Genomic DNA, 22,253 nt, shown 5'->3' with positions numbered 1-22,253 from the left:
GGTAACGTGCTCGGGCGCTAGCTGGGGTGACCCTGGCCACGGTAGCGCCATGGCCGGCGGCGAGGAGCAATCGGCTCCGGTGAGAAGGCGGCTGGAGTGCGGGAACGAGCGCGGGGAGGAGGGGAAATGGAAGAGGAGCTCACTGCGAGGTCGATGAGCGGCTCGGTGGTCTCGGGGAGGCGGCGGAGGCGGCGAATCGAAGACGAGGTCACCGGCGGCCGAAGGTTGAAGAAGAGCTCGAAGTCGACGCTGCAGGGCTTCCGGCGGGGCGTGGTTCGGTGAGGGGGTCGAGGACGACGTCGCGGAGCTCGTGGGCACAACCGAGGGGCGAGGGGGTGGCTGTGGCCGTGGTGGTTCTCGTCGGCGGCGGCGGCCGCGTTCGGTGGAAGTGAGGGGGAGCCAGAGGAGGGGATAAGCATGGGGGGGAGGAGGAATGAGAGGGCCTGGGGTGCGTGGCCGTCTCCGTGGCATGGGGAGGGGTCCGGGGAAGCAGGAGGTGGCTAGCAGGGGGGAGGTGGCGCGCGCGCGTGCCGGCGAGCGTCGGGCACGCGCCCTCGTCCTTCTGTCCGAGGAGGGAGACGACAGAAGGCAGCGGGGGTGGGCTGGGCCGCCAGCTGGAGATGGGCCAGGTAAGTGGCCCAGGTAAGTTTCTCTCCCCTTTTCTGTTTTATATTTTTTTTCTGACATTTGTTTGATTTAATAAATATATTAAATCATTTAATTGTATTATGCCAATTTTTGTAGGGGCTAATGGTATTATTCTAGAGCTCTTTTATAATTGACATAATTTTTGGACCATATTTCATATATATAGAAATATATTTCCAATGCAAATATTTATCGAATTAATCCAAATGGCCAAAATAAATGTCCATGAGCTCCTAAAAATATTGTTTTGATTTTTATCTCTGTCCAATATTTTCAGAGGGCAACATGAGCATTTTCTTGGACCCTTTTGGAGAAATTTTTATTTGGGTCATTTTCAAAAATGATTCTGAGGGTTCCACCAATCCTCATTTCAAATTTAAATGAAATTTAAATATGATGCACAAATGGCTAGCTAGCCTAGGTCATACCAGACTAGGGATGTGACAGTTAGGCATATCAGAAGACTGAAACCATCCTATCAATGAAAACTTGTGTTGCCCCCCCCCCAGGGAACAGTAGCTTACAATTCTTGTACGTTTTTCTTCATAATTTTCCTCTGCTTCCCTGTCGAATTGCAGAACCATGTATTTCCGCACAAACAGGTGCATCGGGCACCCCGGTGGTATGTAGTTCTTCAGCATATGATTTGTGCTTTCACTCCTCTGAGTACTACTCATTTTTGCGCAGAACACATCTGTGAAATAAGGCTTCGCCCGTTTGTGCCGCATATCGTACAGCTGGGTCATGTACTCATGTGACTTCAGGTTATATTTATCTATTAGGAACTTCCATGCCTCTTCAAATTCGTCAACTATCAACATGTGATTAACAACCTTGTGAAATTCTGCTTGGAAATCACTCTTCTTCTAGTACAATCGACCCAACGACTCCTTTGCCTTCTTGAGTACATGCCACTTGCACCACTGGTGCGCTGTGCTCGGCATCACATTCCGTATCGCAGCCTCCATTGCACGATTTTGGTCTGCGAAACACAGGGGTACCAAGTATGTTAGACATATCTACATGAAAGGCGTTCAATTATACAATGCAATCACTTTTCACCTGTGAGAATTGTTTGTGGAGCCTTCCCACCCATCATCCTCACAAACTCCGAGAAAACCCATTCAAAGGTTTCCACCTTCTCATCCTGTACCAACACGCCGGCTAGTAAAATGCTCTGAAAGTGGTTGTTCACCCCCAACAAATAGCCCAAACGGCATGTCATACAAGCAGTGGCGGAGCTACAGTACAGACTCTGGGCGGGCCAGTACAAAGGAAAGTCCACTATTTTTTCATTCATGGCCCAGCCTAGTCTTAACCCCTCACTGTTTTCGCTATGTGCTGGGCGGGCCATGGCCCATTTGGCCTGGCTGAAGCTCCGCCAGTGCATACAAGTTGGTCCTGTAAGTTGTATCAAATGTCACCACGTCACCGAAGAAAGTGTACTGGAGCCTGCTGTTCCCATTTGCCCACATGAGGGTACTAATCCTCCCCTCCTTGTCGGCTTGCACTCTGTATGTGAATTGCTGATCCTTCGCACCTAGCTCTTGGAACACCTCCATTGTCTTCCGGACGTCATCCTCTGCCTGGTCACGACCAATCTTTCCACACAAGTTCCGCAATGCTCTTTTTGTGAACGGTACATTCTCCATCTTACCGAAAAAGCTTCCAATGATGCTATAAACTTTCGACAAGTTGACATTATTTTCCCGCAGCTGCTTCACCAAATCTCTGCTGTAGACGTCGATATGTTTGTGCGATGGCCAGTGCAATGTCTGCCCATATGTCGGAGACAATGAGTGGTTGTGCTCGTCGCGGTGCTCTGCTATATACCACCCATTATCCTTCGACCGCAGCAGCCTAACTAAAGCAGGACATTCACATCTGCATGAACGAGTATTCTCCACGATCGGTTTACCCTGTCACATTTTTGCCATCCGGAAAATCTTATCAGACACTCCATAAAAAAAAACTTATAGCAGCAAGCACCACCAATGAGCAATGGAAATCGTACCGCACAGCCGCAGACTATCTCTTGCATGCACTTTGTCCTGTTGACATTGAGTCTGATCTTCCCATATCTGATACCAAATCCTTTCTCCCATGAGTACAAATTGTAAAAATCGTATGCCTCTCCAAGTGTATCGAAGCTGATCCCTATTTTTGGCACAATGACATTGTCACCGGGTGCCTCCGCAAACACGCGCACCGATTTCTCCAGTGCTGTCATCCTGTCTGGGTTGGGGGCACGCCCTGGTGCAGCAGCTACAATCCGGACCCTGGTGTTCCCATCAGCATACAAATGCATTTCTAATTAGATTCATGTATGACCAGTTAATACCACTTCCATCTAACAGAATCAATATCATCTTGATTCACACAGTTAACAAATATTTTATTTATTTGACATATCTCATCTCACTTCATACAGATTTCTCTAAGAGAATTTATCTGCCCCCCCCCCCCCCCCCTTTCCATGAACTGTCTGCTCTGTTTTCTCGTATCTGTACTACCACTATCAAAGGGTCTACTGACATCAACACATACCAGTAATTCTGAAGTACAGACAACAAACAGCAGGTAACCGCTTGCTGAATCCCATTTCAACAACTATATTAATCTACAAAATCCACTTTCAATGACCATACCTTCGTGTCCATCCCGGAGCCTGCGGATCAACTTGTTCTATTGAGTTTTCAGAAGCTTGTGGCCGGTCTGCACCCTTTCCTGTTTCCAGAGCAGTCGGCGAGCAGATGAGCGCATCTGCACTTGATGCACTCGCCGCCGGCAACTCCTCGCCCGGCCTCGACAGAACGGGATAGCGAAGAGGCTCCATTAGGAAGTCGCTGTCATTCACTTCCTCTATCAGCGTTCTACTGTTGGAACACATCAACGTAAGGAAAAACTCAGATCTTGCAAGAACTACAAATGAAATCAATACAGGGTGGACCAAGCAGTCACAAGGGGGGAAGACTCAAACCTGTTCACCGGCTGCATCAAGAACTCCATGGCCGCCGGACCCGCCTCACCGCAATCCTATGGGATGGAGCCGTCGGGGCCGCCTCACCGCAACCCTAAGTGATGAAGCCGCCGCCACCGCCGAGACGCTGTGGATAATAGCAATCCAGACTAGGAGATTGTGGAGGTATGAGGCAGCTCGATCCACCTACCCCACGTATGCATTTACTGCATCACAGTGACGTCGTTACCACGCTTGAATCACGGACCAGAATTTCACTGACGTCTCGAGCCACGGCTCTGACGCCCGATCTCCACGGCCTCGAATAGTGACGCAATTCAGGTCCACCGTCCAGGAGTTTTTCTCATTTTCCTTCTCATTTCCACGTTGGCTCATGCTCCTGACACCGGCCCCATCTCTTCCACAAAACGAATCACGACGCTATTTTCGGCGGGACAGATAACGAGACCACTGCAGCTTGTGATCAATTCCTCCGCGTCCCATATGTTTTCTTTTGTCTGTTTGTAAAGCCAGTGACCTCCGTTTTTTCTTTTCATTTTTTCTTTACACATGTTTAATTTTGTCAACAAATGTTATAATTCTTTTATAAATCTCGAACATTTTTATACACTTTAACGTGTTTCAAAGAAATGATTACCATTTTCTAAATAAAAATTACAAAAAAACAATCAAATATAAATTAAATGCTTTTCAAATGCATCTTGAATATTTTTCGAATGATACAAAATATCTTTGACTAAATTATGTGAACATATTTTTACAGTATATACACATTTTCTTAAATGTCACCCAATATACGTTTAACTGATTTCAATACATGCTGTATAGTTTTTGTATAGATCTGGGACTTCTGATTTGTATGCGATGAATATTTTTCAAATATATAATTTAACACTTTTTTTAGTACGTCAAAAAAACATTTTTATATAGAGGAAAACATATTTGGAATGATACAAAACAGTTTTATAAACTACACGAACAATATTTTACATTGTATAAATAATTTCTTGAAAGTACACTATAAATATCTAATTTTTGCAATACACTTTTTATAATTTTCATAAACATGTGGTGTATTCATTTTTTCTAACACATTGATATTTTTCAAGCATACGATAAACTTTTTTGACATACATGTTTTGAATATTTTGATTAAGTGCTGAACACATTTTTAAATAAGAATTATACATTTTTGAATGATACAAAAACTTATTTAAAATAATATGGGCATTATTCCATTTTATTTAATTTTTAAAATAATATTTAAACATATTTTTTGAGGTGCGTGAACTTTTTAGGAATACGATGTACACTTTTTTAATGGTATTATATATTTTCTCTTCATTAGATTAACATTTTATTTACATGGTATAAGTTTTTTTAAAGTCATTTTTATTACTATCAACACTCCATTAAAGTTGTGCAAATATTTTTTTACAGTACTTTAACATTTTAAAAATGCATGGTTAATGTTTTATTTAAGTTAAGGAAATAATTTTTTAAAACAAATGTATTCCGTATACTATTTTTGAAATTATAAACAAAGTTTAAACAAACGAAAGTAATTTTGTTTGTGAGCTTAGGAACCATAATTTTAAGGCTCATAATCTCACCATGTTTGCTTGTAATCTAGGTATAGATACACATATATGGTTGGCTAATCCTAATGACCCAAATCTTGCACCTATGAACATCGTTATTCAATAAAATGGCGAGATTTATCAAAACAATAAAAAGTCAAGACCTCTTTTCGGCCTCAAATAAATAAAAGGTGAGACCCCGGTTGGTCTCGCATGAAGTGAGGTATAGTCATTTCCCTATTTGGTGATTGTTCCTATTGGACGCCCGTCCGTCAAAGAGGGGAGGCTCAGCTTGAAGCCAGAGAAACTGGGCTGGCCCATTCTTCCTGCGACCGTTCTTTCTATGTTTTTCTTCTCGTATGTGTTTTAGTCCTTTTTTGAAAAACAAATACATTTTCAAAATAAGAATTTCTTTTAAAAATTTTTAGTGTATTTCAAAAAGTTTCAGTGTATATTAAAAAATGTTGTATGTGTATTAAAAATATGTTAATCATATATTAAAAAATATAAATGTATATATAAATTTGAAAAAACGTCCATGTATTTTAAAATTATATTAATTTTATATTACAAAAAAAAATTCATCATACATCAAGTAAAAATCAAATTTTGTATTTGAAAAATGTCAATTGCATACTAACAAATGTTTACTGTGTATTACAAAATGTTTACCATACAATTGGAAAATTTTCACTGTATATTACAAAAACTATGAAAACATGAAAATGTGCAAAGCGTAGAAGAAGAACAGAAGAAAAGCCAAATCTGAAAAGGGAAAGGGGGAAAAATTAAAGGAGAAAATCAAAAAAGAGAACTGACACAAAAATATGACACAATAAAAAAGCAAAGGAAAAAGAACTTTCGGTGAACAAATAGAAGTAAAAAACAAACACAAAATGAACAGAACAACAACCCAAAAAAATGAAGCGCAGCTCTCGCTAACAGGGGCACATAGGATTTCCCTTATTTGCTGCCTTATTAGGCACAAATAGTGTTTCCCGAACAAGGCTTACAGCTGTGGCCAGAAGCCATGTTGGATTTGTTTGCTCTGGGGCTCATTCCGATATAATGCTTTCGGAACTGTCAAGTGACGCACATACAGTGCATCACTTGTTGCAACCTAAGGAGGTGGAAGTGAGCTTTAAAATGAGTACCCCTCAATTTGTGATTTCTCCATTACATGCTAAAATGAAAAAAATCATATAAAGGAAAATTGCCGCCATCTTGGAAGGCAAAGATGCCTGTTAATTGCAGCAAGCATCCAAGACCTGATTACGCACGCACATATCACTAATCTCTCCAAGCCGCCGCTGCGATCAAAACTGATGCCTCCTGGCTGCTGTGATCGGATCTCTTCATCGGGTCGCCATTGAGAGAAGCAGAGAAGGGAAGGGGACGCCGAGATACGCAGGTGTCGATCCACACACATGTTGTCGGTTCCAAGCAGAGCGGACGCACGTATGAACAGCAACAACACAAGGGTAAATGGTAGTTGATTCTCACATCAGATTAGTTCGTTGCTTTAAATATTAGAGAAGTATAATCATACAAATTTAGGATCAATTATAGCATTCTGTACTTGTAAACATGAAGAAGAAGAGAGTAGAATCAATTCATAAAATTTTCAAACCAATTGGTTTAAGCTCTCAGCCATCGGAACAGGGATTGATTCAGTGTCTCAAAGTGGCCAGTTAGCCGCAGTAAGCAGCCACGCGCACACAGATCCCTAATCGCTTCATTCCCAATCTGCCTGTGTGATCGAGCTTCAAACCTATCACTTGCCCGCCATTGGATCTCTATGTGACTCCATTGCATCACAATCAAGAGAAACAGGGAAGGGTAGGGGATGGCTGTGGGCGAGCACCCATTGCCAGTATGACCGACTGCACGGATGAACGACAATGAAATGAGAAAAAAAAAGAGTTTATTTTGAGTACTATATTAGTCCTGGTTTATCCTTCTCAAACTAATCTTCTTTCTTCATGTACTACTCTTCTCTGATTAGCATGCTTTTGCCTATTATGGTTTTGGGAATGGCTTAAATCAATGACGTCCATCTCACCAATTCCAATAAATAATGAGATTAGGTAATGTATTATTTACCAACATTGCATTACTACAAATTATTAGGTCATAAGATTATCATGTGTCTCTACTATTGTGAATTTGTTTTGTCATTAGTCAATATTCTATCAAGTTTTGATCATGTGAATGCAACTAATAGACAAAAAGGGGGTATGTTTACAGCATGGCATCTCCATCAGACCACAACCTAATTTTTTTTACAACATAGCCGTTGTGCATGAGACTTAGTGTGAACCCCCCTGCTCATGCCCACACGGGCGCACGTATGTCTCGCTACAAGCAAGACAGAGTCAGCTCTCGTTGAAGGCGCCCGCCTAAATGGGCAGGCCCAGCTCGTGCGAGGCCACTGCCTCTTTTTTGGTCAGTTTGACCTTTTTTCCTTTACTTTTGTTTACACTTCCAAATATATTAACCATGTAAAATATATAATGTGTGTGTGGAAAAACTTGATTGTGTATTTAAAATATATTAATCAAGAATTTGAAAAACATGTTGATCAAGCCTTTGGAAAATAATGAATGTAAAAATGTTGACCAAGTATTAAAAAAATGATGAAACCTTCTCGTCGTGTATATGAAAATATTAATCACGCATTTTAAAAATAATGAACAAGTATTTCAAAAATATTAATCAAGCATTTGGAAAATGTTAAACGTGTATAGAAAAAATGTTGACCATGCATTCATAAAAAAGTTAATCGTATATTTGAAAAATATTAATAAAGAATTTGAAAAATCTTAAATGTTCTTAGAAAATATGTTGACCATGTATTAGAAAAATCTTAATCTTGTATTTGAAAAATGTTAATCATGCATTTGAAAAAAAAACATTAAAGTGTGGATAGGAAAATTGCTGATCATGTATTCAAAAAAGTTAATCTTGTATTTAAAAAATGTTAATATAGCATTTAAAAATTGTTAAAAATGTGTATAGAAATATGTTTACTATGTATTAAAAAAATTATATTTAAAATTATGTGAAATGTGTATTTGAAATATGTTGTTGACATACATAGAAAATATAAAAGGAAAAGAAAAGGAAACAAAGAAAACCTAAAAAAATGAAACCCGAAAAAGAAAAAAAATAACCAAAGGAAATTAAAGAAACAAATGAAAAAACAAAAAAGGAAGAAAAAAAAGAAAAGTAACATCCCGAAAGGAAAAAGAAAAACAAAACAAGTGAAACCCGGGCTCATTTTGCCTCAACTACACCCCCCTATTACTTGATCAGAATCCTGACGCTAGCCCAGTGGCTAGCACTACTGCAATCTATCTAGGTATGAATCCCCCCCACAGGTTCAACAACCGAGTAAACAAAACGGAGCACCGAAAGCGGATATAAAATAGAAATAAAAGAAGAGAGAAGAGACACACCGGGCTGGTGATGTGCCTCACCATCTGGGTAGCCCCAACAACGTCAAATAGCCGAGTGGACAAAAACAAGGCCTATCAGGCACCATTCAATAGCCGGGTACATAGGATGGAGCATCAAAATAGCCGGCATAGAAAAAGAGAGAACATAAGAATGGGTCCGGCTACGCATAAAAGCAACACGTTCCCCGGCACCCCCTTTGGCGTGCAGCAATCTGAAGGTTCAACAACCGGGTAATAACAACGGGAGCACCGAAAGGGTTCGTACAAAAAAGAAGAGAATATAGCATCTCAAATATAAAATAGAGAGCAGATACAATGATTCGGTCATGTGCTGACCTAAAGACGCATTTGGCTAGCTCCGACATAGTCCAATAACCGTTTGGACAGAAAGAGGGCCGACCAGGCGGCGTTGAGCAAACTAGTAGAGATCAAGGGAGAAGCCAAAGAGCTGGCCGAAAAAGAGAGAGAAGGGAAGGACGGCTCCGGCTCCCCCTCCCTCACACACACACACACACACACACACACACACACACACACACACACACACACACACACACACACACACACACACACTAGGACAAAAAACGATACGAAAAGGGTACACGAGAGCGGGGCCACACGCTCACATTCCACAGGTCATTTACCACTACAAGAAATATGTCAACTAGTGACCTTCTGTCAGTGACCCTGGAAGAATTGCTCATAGATCTATGACCATTTCAGACCAATTGGTCAAAAGCTGTTCGGGGGGCTCCAAACCCTAAACCATTGCGACCATTTTGGTCAGAAAGGTCGTAATTTCCTTATACAAAATGGTCACAAAGCAAATAGTGCTAGTCCGCTGCCTTATTTCTAGTTGTTAATGACCAATATAGATGGCCATAGCCTTGTAGATTGTGGTGGGTTGTGATGACTAGGCGCCATCTCATCAGTTTTGCCTATGTGTCATGTCCATGTGGCAGTTTTTGCCCTAGGTTGTGAAGCAACCTATATTTCTGTTATTCCAAAAATTCCCAAAAAATTCTCATAAATGTTTTGGATCATATCTTCATCAAATATGTCAAAAACATTCCTTGCCTAGTTCAAAAATAATTTGAAAATATTCATTTTCCTATTCTGTTCAGAGCAGCACTTTGTGAAGGAAGTACCACTTTGGCATGTCCAAATGGTATCCATTTTCTACAGTGCTTTCCTATGCCCAAATAACCATCCTCCACCAAATGCCAGCTCAATCCATTCATTATTTTGAGCCCAGCTTCAACATTCGTATTTATGTCCAGTGTGGTACTTTGTAAAGCAAGTACCACCTAGGCTCCTCCTTTTGAGGTGAAAAATTGTGAAGACGGTCTTCTTAGTATCTGATCATCCTCATCCAAAACTCACGCCCATTAGCCATGTGCATTTCCCGTACCGCAAATCAAACACTTGGCTGCTTATTCATGTTTGAGCATCGATCGGTCTCCTCGTGAGAATCTTATGTTGTGATTTTCTTCCTAGCACCTACCTGGGGAGTGCCCAACCCACTAGACATGCCTAGGCCGCCCAGAACACATGGCAACGCCACGGTCACGCGGTGACCAAGCGGCGGGCATGCGAGCTTACGCGCTCTAGAGTTGGGGCCCTCGGCCACCGTCCAAACCTCGATGTCTCGCCATCAAACCATGTATTTCTGAATAAATAGATACTTATTTATCTAGAAATGATTTTTTGAAAAAATAAAGAGCAAACTATGAGGCAGCTGCAGTTCAAATTTGACCCGCTTCCAGCTGAATCGACGGGAATTTGTCTTTTTCACCAGAGGTGGATCAAAATTTTGACACCCAACCATTTTTTCAATTGTGCATTAAATATGGCCTAGTATTTTATAAAATTGATTAGGTCCAATTTTGCAATAAATATATGGTAGGTCCTTCACAAAAAAAAACTCATTTCAGGCACTCAGAAAATGGAAAATGGTTTTTTCGTCCAAAGAAAATGAAAACTTCCTTAGGCAACATTGTTTGCCATTCCAATATGCACCCTTGTGCACAATATGAGATCATTTGAACAAACTATGCCATGAATGTGGCCATAAGATTGATCATTTGACTTGAAAGCCATGAATCTTCACACTTGATAGCTCATTTCTGAGAACACCTTTTTTAAATAATTACCATATTACAAGTTTATTATTTTTCCTGGAAACTTGGTCACATATAATGACACAATGTGAAGGTTTTCCAATTTTTTGATTTTTTTTGAATTTTTTATGCCCGTTTCAAAATGCGGTCAAAACGGCGGGCTTGACCGTTCCTAGCTAGTGGTTGAATCTTGAAATTTTTTTGGTGTTTCTATGATTAAATATATACTTATGTACCCAGAAATGATTTTTGGAAAAAATAAAAAGCAAACTATGAGGCAGCTACAGTTCAAATTTGACCCGTTTCCAACTAAATCGTCGGCAATTTGTCTTTTTCACCAGAGGTGGATCAAAACTTTTTTCACCCAACCATTTTTTAAATTGTGCATTATATATGGCCTAGTATTTTATAAAATTGATTTGGTCCATTGTTGCAACAATTATTTGGTAGGTCCTTCACAAAAAAATCTTCTTTTGGGCACTTGGAAAATGAAAGTTGAATTTTTCGTGCAAAGAAATTGAAAAATTCCTTAGGCAACATTGTTTGGAATTCCAAGATGCCCCCTTGTGCATAATATGAGATCATTTGAACAAACTATGCCATGAATGTGGCCATAAGATTGATCATTTGGCTTGAAAGCCATGAATCTTCACGCATGATAGCTCATTTCTGAGAACACTTTTTAAAAATAATTTCGGTATTACAAGTTTATTATTTTTCCTGGAAACTTGGTCACATATAATGAAACAATGCGAAGGTTTTCCAATTTTTTGATTTTTTTGAATTTTTTATGCCCGTTTCAAAATGCGGTCAAAACGGCGGGCATGACCGTTCCTAGCTAGTGTTTGAATCTTGAATTTTTTTGATGTTTCTATTATTAAACAGTTACTTATGTACCTAGAAATGATTTTTGAAAAAAATAAAGAGCAAACTATGAGGCAGCTGTAGTTCAAATTTGACCCGCTTCCAACTGAATCGGCGGGAATTTGTCTTTTTCACCAGAGGTGGATCAAAACTTTTTACACCCAACCATTTGGTCAATTGTGAATTAAATATGGCCTAGTATTTCAGAAAAATGATTTGGTCCAATTTTGCAAGAATTATTTGGTAGGTCCTTCACAAAAAATCCTCATTTGGGGCACTCGAAAAATGGAAAATGGCTCTTTTGTGCAATGAAAGTGAAAACTCCCTTAGGCAACATTGTTTGGAATTCCAAAATGCACCCTTGTGCACAATATGAGATCATTTGAACAAACTATGCCATGAATGTGGCCATAAGATTGATCATTTGGCTTAAAAGTCATGAATCTTCACCCATGACAGCTCATTTTTTAGAACACTTTTTAAAAATAATTTCCATATTAGAAGTTTATTATTTTTCTTGGAAACTTGGTCACATATAATGACACAATGGGAAGGTTTTCCAATTTTTTGATTTTTTTGAATTTTTTATGCCCGTTTCAAAATGCTGTCAAAATGGCGGGCTTGACCGTTCCTAGCTAGTGGTTGAATCTTGGAAAACTTTTAATGTTTTTCTGATTAAATAGGTACTTATTTACCAAGAAATGATTTTTGGGAAAAATAAATAGCAAACTATGAGGCAGCTGCAGTTCAAATTTGACCCGCTTCGAGCTGGATCGGCGAAAATTTGTCTTTTTCAACAGAGATGGACCAAAGCTTTTGACACCCAACAATTTTGTCAATTGTGCATTAAATATAGCCTGGTATTTTATAAAATTGATTTGGTCCAATTTTGCAATAAATATATTGTAGGTCCTTCACAAAAAACCTCATTTCGGGCACTCGAAAAATGGAAAATGAATTTTTCGTGCAAAGAAAAGGAAAACTCCCTTTGGCAACATTGTTTGGAATTCCAAGATGCCCCCTTGTGCACAATATGAGATCATTTGAACAAACCATGCCATGAATGTGGCCATAAGATTGTTTCTTTGGCTTGAAAGCCATGAATCTTCACGCATGATAGCTCGTTTCTGAGAACACTTTTTTAAAATAATTGTTGTATTACAAGTTTATTATTTTTCCTGGAAACTTGGTCACATATAATGACACAATGCGAAGGTTTTCCAATTTTTTGATTTTTTTTGAATTTTTTATGCCCGTTTCAAAATGCGGTCAAAACGGCGGGCTTGACCGTTCCTAGCTAGTGGTTGAATCTTGGAAAACTTTTGATGTTTCTCTGATTAAATAGGTACTTATTTACCTAGAAATGATTTTTGGAAAAAATAAATAGCAAACTATGAGGCAGCTGCAGTTCAAATTTGACCCGCTTCCTGCTGGATCAGCAAAAATTTGTCTTTTTCACCAGAGATGGACCAAAGCTTTTGACACCCAACCATTTGGTCATTTATGCATTAAATATGGCCTGGTATTTTAAAAAATTGATTTGGTCCAATTTTGCAATAAATATGTTGTAGACCCTTCACAAAAAAACTCATTTTGAGCGCTTGAAAAATTAAAAATGAATTTTTAGTCAACTACGACCAATTTTTTAGTCAACTACGACCTATTTAGAAGGTCATAACATCGTTCGTGTGTATTGCATTTTGATTGGTCCGTTGGCGCTTCACGCGGATCATGCATGGAACACCGTCGGATAATCGCGGATCCAACGGTAGTCCTCACCCCAAGCCCACATAAGCCGAAACCCTAGCTCTCAGGATGCTCGTGGACTTTTTCCATCCACCCCCCGCCTCCTTTCTTTCTCCCCTCACTCTCTTCTCCTTCCTCTCTCCCCTCACCTGCGCTGCACGCCCCACTGCCGCCCGCGCGCGCCCTCACCTCCTCCAAGACCGCCGGAGACCCCCACCCTCTCCTCTACCCCACCACCGTCGGTGCCCCCAAGCCTCTACCACCACCGCCGCCGGCGCGCCGGAGACCGCGCGCGCCTTCTCCTTCTTTCCCAAGCGCCCGAAACCCTAGCCCGCGGCGCAACCATGGCGACCGAGCTCTGGATCCGCGGGCTGGAGGTGCAGCACCGGATCCTCCCTCCCCTCCCCTGCACCGTCTGCCTCCTCCTTCCCTTCCGCTACGCCGCCTCCACCGCGCTCGACGACTTCCTCCACCGCGCCGTAGGCGCCGCGCCCCGGCCCCGCCGCTCCCTGGCACGGGGGCGCGCTACTCCGGGTGGCGCTGGAGCTGGCGCCGCTGGCGGCCGCGCTGCACGGTGCTGCAGGTCGCGCTCCGCCACGACCTCTTGGCGCGCGTCCGCCAGATCAGGAAGCGGCTCGACGAGATCTCCGCCAACCGCGCCGCCTACCACATCGAGCATGCGCCCTCGCCCGCCTGGGCCGCCTCCTCCGCCACCACCCTCGCCGTCCTGGTACGCACGCACCCACGCTCCCAAAATTACTTGTGTTCTTCCACTCTGGTTCTTTCTTTCAGATAAAATCAACACCCAAAAGCAGAGACAACATTAAGAACGAGAAAGAAGTGCTTGGTCAGGATCTATGACTAGCCTAGTATGCGATGCTTTGCATACTTTCGTCCCTGTAACCGCAAGATGGAGCAACTATGCTCCTGGATTCGTGGTTAATCGCGAGTTTGCGACCCAGATCCTGTTACTATTTTCGTAATTAAGTAGCAATCGATTCCTGCCATTTGTTAGGGTTGATAAGAATATTTCTGTTGAATGATGTCGCTAGATTCTTGGACACAAGGTTGTGGCTGGCTAACCATGACCTTTCCTCTTGTGCTTAGTTTGTGCGTCAACAACTGTTTCTGCCATTTGCAGTCGTTGTTGCTGTGCCACTCCCCCACCAGCTGCCACCATGCAGAACGAGGTGGGTGACATGGTGGACCTCTACGTCCCCAGGAAGTGGTATGCACACCCTCTTTAGTCTGATGGTGTGTGTTTTGCACTGGTGGATGTGTGCTAATCATTTTCTTCTGCTTCTTGCAGCTCGGCCACCAACAGGATCATCACGGCCAAGGACCACGCCTCTGTCCAGATCATCATTGGTCTCATTGATGAGAATGGCCTCTATGATGGCCGCTTCACCACCTTTGCTCTCTCTGGGTTTGTCCGTGCTCAGGTAATCATCTTTCTTGTGTATTGATTGAACTATGTGTGTGGTCACAAGTTTACTCTCATCAAATTTCTATTTTCAATGATCATGTTACTCTAAGCTCAGTCGTATCTTAAAAGGAAATGGAACACTTGTTTGTTCTGAGATTTCTTCCTTGATTATTGTGTTGTATTTTATCTTCGTTTTTGGTGTGTTCTGCTTGCAGGTCATTGTTGTGAAGGCCCCACAGGAAGGCGTGGGGGATTTGGCACAAGGCCGGTGATTGAGTCTATGCACTTCCTCCATGGAAAGACCTATGTTCAGCTTGCTTGAATGAACAGTGTGTGTGGAACAGATTCTTGTCTGAATTCTCTTCTTGTGGGATGAACTTGCTTGTAGTATCTTGGAGTATCAACTTGGAGCATCTGGTTAGAGCAGCATCTTGCAACACATTCGATTACTCCAGTACTGATAGTTACAGTAGCATCTTGCAAAATGGAGTAGTTAGAGTAGCATCTTCGATTAACTAAATTGATGATTACTGCTGTTAAATTGGGACTTGCAAGCAGTAGTTCCCTCTTCTTATCTCTTCTCTCTTGCAGTAGTTGTTGTTGTAGTAGTTTCTTGCAGTAGTTTAGTGTATGATTTGTCTTTGGTGGAGTATTTCTTGAACTGTGTTGTATTTCCTGTGACTAAATAGTGAATCTAGTTACAACAAAGCATGACGGTACTTGTCTTTGGTGGAGTAGTTTGACAGTGAGGATCAGTGATGTTCCCAATTAATTTGGTGTAGTTTTGATAGTTAGAGTAGCATGTTGGAGTAGGGTAGTCCACATTTGTCTACATTAGACCAGATTATTCCGATTAGTCCACATTTCATATTATTCTTGGAGCACTGTACTATAGCAGCAGTACTGTACTGTAGCAGCAACATGAGTAAACTGGATACTCCTTCATATGCTTGGTTCCTTCTTATTCTTCCTCAGATTGTGAAAATGGATTCATTCCTTCTTATGCACTGCACTGTACTGTAGTATAGGTCATCTTCGAATTAATACTCCAAAATTTATCAGTATTGGAGGATTGGTTGTTTCCAAATCAATACTCCTGGGCATCATTCATGGTTGTCTAGTAGTCGACATACTTCTGGTTCCATTTAGTGTATGCAGGTAGCAGCAGGTTAAGTGTAATGGAGTTGTTTTGTTACTCTATGCCTACTTTGTTAGAGTTGGCATCATCTCCTTGTCGTTTATAGCATAAACGCCTTCACTATTCTTGCTCTGAACCTCTGATCCTGATGCTGATTGTATTTGTCTTGATGGAATTACATGCAACATGGTGACTCTAGTGCAGGTAGCGTTGGCCATCCTCTTCGAGGCTGTGTTTAGGTGATAACTCGGGTAGCCATGACACTACTCTGGCTGATTAGTACCCAGTGGCATGTTTGTAATATTTATATGCATTTTACTTGTAGAAATAATGCTCATGGTATATTTATATGTCCTGCAGCGCATGCTCTTTTTCGGTCTGTACAGAATCTTGATATGGTGTTTTGGCAGCTGTGATATTAGATTGCACTTCTTTATGTGATTTACTCATGTTGGTACTACTTGTTAAGTGATTGCTCTGTAACTTGTCTTTTTCCGAACAGTTTGCTTGGTCTTTCATATCTGACTATGTAATGTAGAAGCTCTACTTTATCCTAATAGTTGCATGTAGCATTGTGCTACTATCTGTGTGATGCTAAACAATATGCTCTTAATCTGTTGATATATTCTCAAGTGTTGTTCACCATTTACATTGTTTTTACATTTGCTATATTCACAAATAGTAGTAGTGTCTGGTCTAGATAAGCAAACAAGGTATGATCTATGCAGTTGTTCATCTGAATTGTTTGTTTCTAGGCGGTGTAGGACCAGCTGCAGCAGGACAACCTGGAGCGGAAGAACTTCGGGGGAAAGATCAAGGAGAACCAGGAGACGATCACCGGTTACCCCATCCTCGTCGGCATGCTTGGCTTCTTTGGCAGTCCCCTCTTTGGCTCCGACCAACTTACTTCTGTCGCTGGCTAGCAGCATTTCCAGGTAGAGTTGCGTCCTGCTCTCTTGCCCTTCGTTTAGTTTGCATGGTGGCATCCTGAGCTCGCACTGTAAAATATGCTTTGCCTTCTTCCTGGGCTGGCACTCTAAATTTTGCTGTCTTGTTGATAATGCCATATGTCCTAAGCAATCATATTACATTTCTGTTTGTATGGCAATATAAAAAATATTGATGTTGTCGTAATTTTCATTATGTGTGCCTTTCATTTCTTTATTTTGATTGTTTCCCTTGTATTCTATATGCTTCTAATGGTCGATCCTTTCAATGACAGGTGTTGTGTTCTGGAAGATGAAAGAGGAAGAAAATTTATTTTTGTTGAACTAAATTTTTTGTATTCTGTTTTGTTGTACGTATGATTTGATAGTTTTGTATAGGAACATGTGATACTATTTTGTAGGGCTTTATGGCCTGTGATGTAAACATATTTAGTGATGAATTATGAAATTATTTGCAAAATTTATTGAAAAGGAGAATCATTTGTATGAATATGGGCTGCATATATGTGAATGGGCTGAAAAGTATACTGGACCAACTCCAAGATTGAATTATTATTTGACTGTATAAAAAGGCTGAATGTAAACAAGAAAATGGGCTGCACAAAATAGTACCTATATTATTGAAAGGCCAAACGTGCATAGAAGTTGATGGGCTGAATAGTAGGGCTTGGCCCATGAAGCTAACAAAAATTGACAGAAAAAATACACTAAATTGGTTGAATTAATGGGCTCTGCCCATATAAACACCCAATTGGACTGGGCCGATTCTAATTTTTGACCTTTTGAATTGGTCGTAATTTTGCCACGTCAGATTGCCATGTCGGATCCGACGTGGCCTGGGCAGATAGCTAGTGACCAAAACAAAAGGTCATGGGTTCAACGACCTTCTGTTTTGGTCGTAAACGTCTACGACCTTCTCACAGAGAAGGTCGCTATAGTCAGTTTACGACTGTCAGCTTTTGATCTTTTTTTTTGTCACAAAAAGGTCGCAAATGAAAAACCATGACCTTTCAGTGACTAATAGTGATGGTCACAAGTTGACATATTTCTTGTAGTGTACCTCCAAAGTCGCCAGGGATGTGAGATATGGGTTAACGAGATCAGACGGTGGGGATGTCGACAGGTAGGCTGGCAGTCGAGGGGAGCGATCACACGGTCCAAGGGCCGCCGATGCCCCCCGAATGGGCTGAAGAGGCAGGTACTGCAACGTCCTTTATAGGAGTAATACCAGGGGGGAAAATCAGATAGTGGTGTGTAAGATTTGCAATTGAACTCTTGACATCCTTCATTAGGCCCAGTACCTTGTGATTTATTATTGGTTTATATTCAATAATATTTGTGTTTATTTGATCTGTTGCCATTTTGAAAATAAATAGCTTAAATATTCTGTTTTTTCGCCAATGGACCAGCTGAGTAAGTCGTCGACCGGTGAAAAACTAAACCAGCAAACGCTTAAACTATGAGGCCCTCGCATTTTCCTTAAAGAAAGAGCTATTCTTCAAAGCATGGCAACGCAATGTTTTTGCATTGCCACTTCTCCATTCACATTCCCAATTATTGCTTCTTGAACTGATGCAAAATTGGTCCTTCTGAAAAGTAACGCTGAATTTTGCTGTCCTGGAATTTAGTAGTGCAAAATTTTGCTGTTCTGAAAGTTGTTCTGCTCTTGCAGGCCTGTTTTCTGCTGTTGTTTCCTTTTTGCGGTGTAAACCACAGTGAATTAGTACAGAACTGTACTTGGATACCCAGGTTGCTTACTTGCTTTACACATCTCTACAATCCATTATTTCGAATTTTTGTTTCTCATTTAGCTCTTATCTTCAGGAGTCAATTTGCTTAAATCATGTAAAGCAATGAGCCAATTGGTACCCGCTGCTGGTGCTTTGATCATTGTTGTGTATGTTTTAAGTCTTGAGATATAATGGTTTACTGATGCAACTTACTTACCTCACAAAAATTGTTTTACCTGATCTTTAATTTGAGTACGAAGCTTCTACAGGTTCTCGTGTCCTTTACTATCAGACAGTGAACTATCAGTTCTCTTATTCTATCTCACTAATCTCTACATCGTTCTATTTATTTCCTCTCTACTCCAGTTATGTTTCGTGCTATCTGAATGTAATACTTGCGGCGTTCTAATGTTAACTGAAGGTAGTTGAGCACTACTGTTGCATATTGAGTTATATGCATTTGACGTTTATTAGCTGGCATTTCTCAATGGTGGTCCAATAAATGTTCAGACATGGGGCGTAATGTATTATGGATTCTGCAGTGTGACACATGCAATGGCCTTTTCGAACTGTTGTTGCTTATGTCCTCTTATGGGTTTCAGGCTTTGAGCTTTGCTTTTCCTATTTGCATATATGCATGGTCTTTTTTTTTGTTCGTTGATTAGATGCTTTGAGGCATGTGGCAACACTGTTAGGACAACATTTTATTTATGTAAACTCACTCTGTCTTTCCCCGACTCTTGCAAGAACAGGAAAACTTGGTCTTGTGATTGTACTGCTGGCGACTAAAAGTATAAGAGAAGCTAGTTGAGCACTGATTTTGCCTGTTTCAGTTCAGTCTACGACTGCCAAGATCTTTTTTTGTTGGTATATTACAAAGTACAGCCTGAAGCCTAAGCTTTGACATGCACAAGGCTTCCTGCATTTTACAAATTTGAAGGTAGATTTGTGATCACCCTGAAATAAGCAGCGACTTTCTTAGTTTCTTGGAGATCAACATGAATTCAGACCGGAGAGCCATAGTAGAGTTCCTAGACTGTGTTCTTTCGTTTGAAATGGAACAAGAATAAACCTAGCATCTCTAGCAGACCCCGTATAAAGCCGATCCGCAAAATGCGTTTACAGTTCGCGGAAAACCTGATTTGTAGGCCTGCGCGTGCGGCGGCCGAGCAGACCCCGCGCAGCGGACCCGTAAAACTTGCTCGGCTGCCGCCCGCGGCGGCCTGCAAATCAATAATTTGCATTTCAATTTCACACATGAAAACATCTTTTTGCTTTTTTATTTTCTTCAACGGCACTGCATACATAGTAATTCACCAAATCTTTGCTAGAATAGCAAGACCATATAAAACAAGAACCACAATTATGCATTTTAGAAGATGTCCAACTTCCATAACCGCTTCCACTAGTTGGACCAATATCTTCACCATGCCTTCGTTGTTGATCTGCGGATTGTTGATCTTGCATTCTACATTCTTCTTCTTTGATTCTAAAGAAGTAGACGTTGATTCCCCTCTAGTTTCTTCTCTAATTGCACATGTAGCCGCATTTGTAGCCTCAATTCTACTAATGAGTGCACGAGCATCTATTAAGTTTCTTTCTATCAATAAATCAATCTATTCTCCTTCCCAAAACCAAAATGAGCATCCATCTTCCTACACACATGACGATGTCCATAAGCTATCGAAATTGAACAGAATAGGGTGACAAAGCCGAATGGAACCAACAACATACCCCATCGTTTTCGCATTTGAAGAATACCCATCCGGGGTGCTTGCGCGTGCTAGAAGTTAGCCGCAGCACTGTCCGCGTGCAGTTGTCGCACTGTATGAGCGGCATCGGCGAGCCGGCGAGCTGCTGCGCGAGCGTCGAGCCTGGTGGCCGGCCGGCCGTATCCTTGCAGGCAAACCAACGACGACGGCTACAAGACAAACGAGTACCTGTATGCGGCGCTGGGGCTTTGCCGAGGTGCTCCTCGAGCAATCCATGGCTTGGCGCGGCCACCGGTGGCCGGAAATGCGAAATCCAGCCGTCGCGACGAACAACCACCGATCTGCTCGTTTCTGGCCCGCCGACGCAGGAGGAAGTGGCGGAGGGCAAGCTCGGGCATGTGGCGTCCCTCCGACGTGATCCCGCCGGCTAGTTTGGCTGGAATCGTAGGTGACGGCCCGGCGGCGGGGCGTTGGGGAGAGGGGTGGCGGTGGGTGGGGAAAAGCGCGGCCTGAAATGTCTGCCCGCCCAACCGCTACCCCTATATACAGGGCGCCCACGGGACCGGGGGACCCACGTTTTCGCGGGTTGGGATGCGAATTATGCCGCGCCCCGCAAAAACTTTTACGGGTCGGACGCGTTTGCGGGGTCTGATCGGGCCGGATCTCCCGTGCCGACCCGTATTTTGACGGTTATTTTGCGGATCACGGTTTTATACATGGTCTGCTAGAGATGCTCTAAGCATGTCTGCCCGAGGGATGCTTCGTTAGAAGCATAAGCATCTCTAGATGAGCATCGAAGTGCGGTGGGAGTGCATACGCAGCACACTTTACTGTATCTTAGCTTTGAAAATATTTTACTGTATCACACACATATGAGAGTCCGTAAATTCAACCAGTACACCAGTAGCATATAGGATAAGTACATTCCTGAGATCTTGATGGTGTATAGCATCTAGGGAGCTACGGCCGGACTACGCAGAAACATTGACGACATGATACATATCTCATGCCACATGACTCTGTACGTGGAAGTAAAAGCAATATAAACTTCGGGTATTCATTCCATACTCACAATCTCTCAGTTTGCCTTAGTTTCCTCCAACAGCTTGAGCTGCTTCTTGGGTATTCTGGGACATCCCTTGGCAATTAGGGTAGGTCCCAAGTGGGCACTGGTGATCGTTGCTCGGAGGCCCGTTCCTGCCATCAGTGCCAGACATCAGACTGCGCATTTCCTTCTGTGGCACAGTTGTATCGTGACATCCATGGTTTGCCACATGTCTTGGCATGCAGGTGCATAAGTTGATGAAAATCAGCCCAACAACCATGATCACACCGGTCTTCATTACGAATAGTGTACTTATGGAAATAAGAAAACAAGAAAGTTAATTAGGATAACTGCAGGAAGACAAAGCTCTTCGAAATGCAAGAAGTAGTACTTACATAATTCTGCTCAAATTGGTTGAACTGAATGGTTTTGTATAGCTCTCTCTAGTAGAGAATAAACATAGTGTGATGTGATCAGCTATTTATAGATGGCAAGAATGGATGTTTGCCTCTTTGTTTGTTCACATTTGTCAATCTACCATGGAAAATGGATCCTCCACTAACTGGAGATTGTGTGGAAAAATGGTGGTGGGGTGAAAACTACTTCCCCCGTGACTTCAAAGCTATTTGGCTTCTTTTATTGTATGTCACAATCAAGAAATTTACTTCCGAAGAACCATATAGCGTCTTGAGATATCATCTCCAGTGGTAAACACATTGCTATTTGAATAATAACACCATGGATGTAATTTTCAGCTGTCTTGTCTTAAAAAAGATGGTGGATTAGGTTTCTCCATTATTGTTTGAGAGCAACTCTAGCCGGTCTGCTAAAAATAGAGGAGTATCCAGCCGAGTAAAGC

At 41.8% G+C, this 22,253-nt stretch overlaps 2 protein-coding genes and 1 long non-coding RNA gene across 3 annotated transcripts; 1 reads left to right on the top strand and 2 right to left on the bottom strand.

Moving 5' to 3' along the window:
* Positions 1–1,393: 1,393 nt before the first annotated feature.
* On the bottom strand, positions 1,394–3,864 carry LOC123040174 (putative protein FAR1-RELATED SEQUENCE 10). Its single transcript, XM_044463100.1, has 5 exons — positions 3,629–3,864; positions 3,297–3,524; positions 2,663–2,927; positions 1,711–2,567; positions 1,394–1,630 (listed from the first exon to the last, which is right to left on the bottom strand). Exons 1-4 carry the CDS (start codon positions 3,655–3,657, stop codon positions 1,983–1,985), a joined length of 1,107 nt encoding a protein of 368 aa, XP_044319035.1. The 5' UTR covers positions 3,658–3,864; the 3' UTR covers positions 1,394–1,630; positions 1,711–1,982.
* Positions 3,865–14,524: 10,660 nt separating this feature from the next.
* On the top strand, positions 14,525–15,094 carry LOC123038852 (40S ribosomal protein S21-like). Its single transcript, XM_044462277.1, has 3 exons — positions 14,525–14,624; positions 14,706–14,838; positions 15,038–15,094. Exons 1-3 carry the CDS (start codon positions 14,575–14,577, stop codon positions 15,092–15,094), a joined length of 240 nt encoding a protein of 79 aa, XP_044318212.1. The 5' UTR covers positions 14,525–14,574.
* A 6,092-nt stretch (positions 15,095–21,186) lies between these two features.
* Positions 21,187–22,016, bottom strand: LOC123040173 (uncharacterized). Its single transcript, XR_006418061.1, has 2 exons — positions 21,790–22,016; positions 21,187–21,705 (listed from the first exon to the last, which is right to left on the bottom strand). It is a non-coding gene; the product is annotated as an uncharacterized lncRNA (long non-coding RNA).
* Positions 22,017–22,253: the final 237 nt, after the last annotated feature.

This window comes from Triticum aestivum, chromosome 2B (assembly GCF_018294505.1).
Source record: "Triticum aestivum cultivar Chinese Spring chromosome 2B, IWGSC CS RefSeq v2.1, whole genome shotgun sequence".
Taxonomy (NCBI): domain Eukaryota; kingdom Viridiplantae; phylum Streptophyta; class Magnoliopsida; order Poales; family Poaceae; genus Triticum; species Triticum aestivum.
Note: the sequence above shows the minus strand (reverse complement) of the source record. Positions and strands in the feature narration are given on the sequence as shown.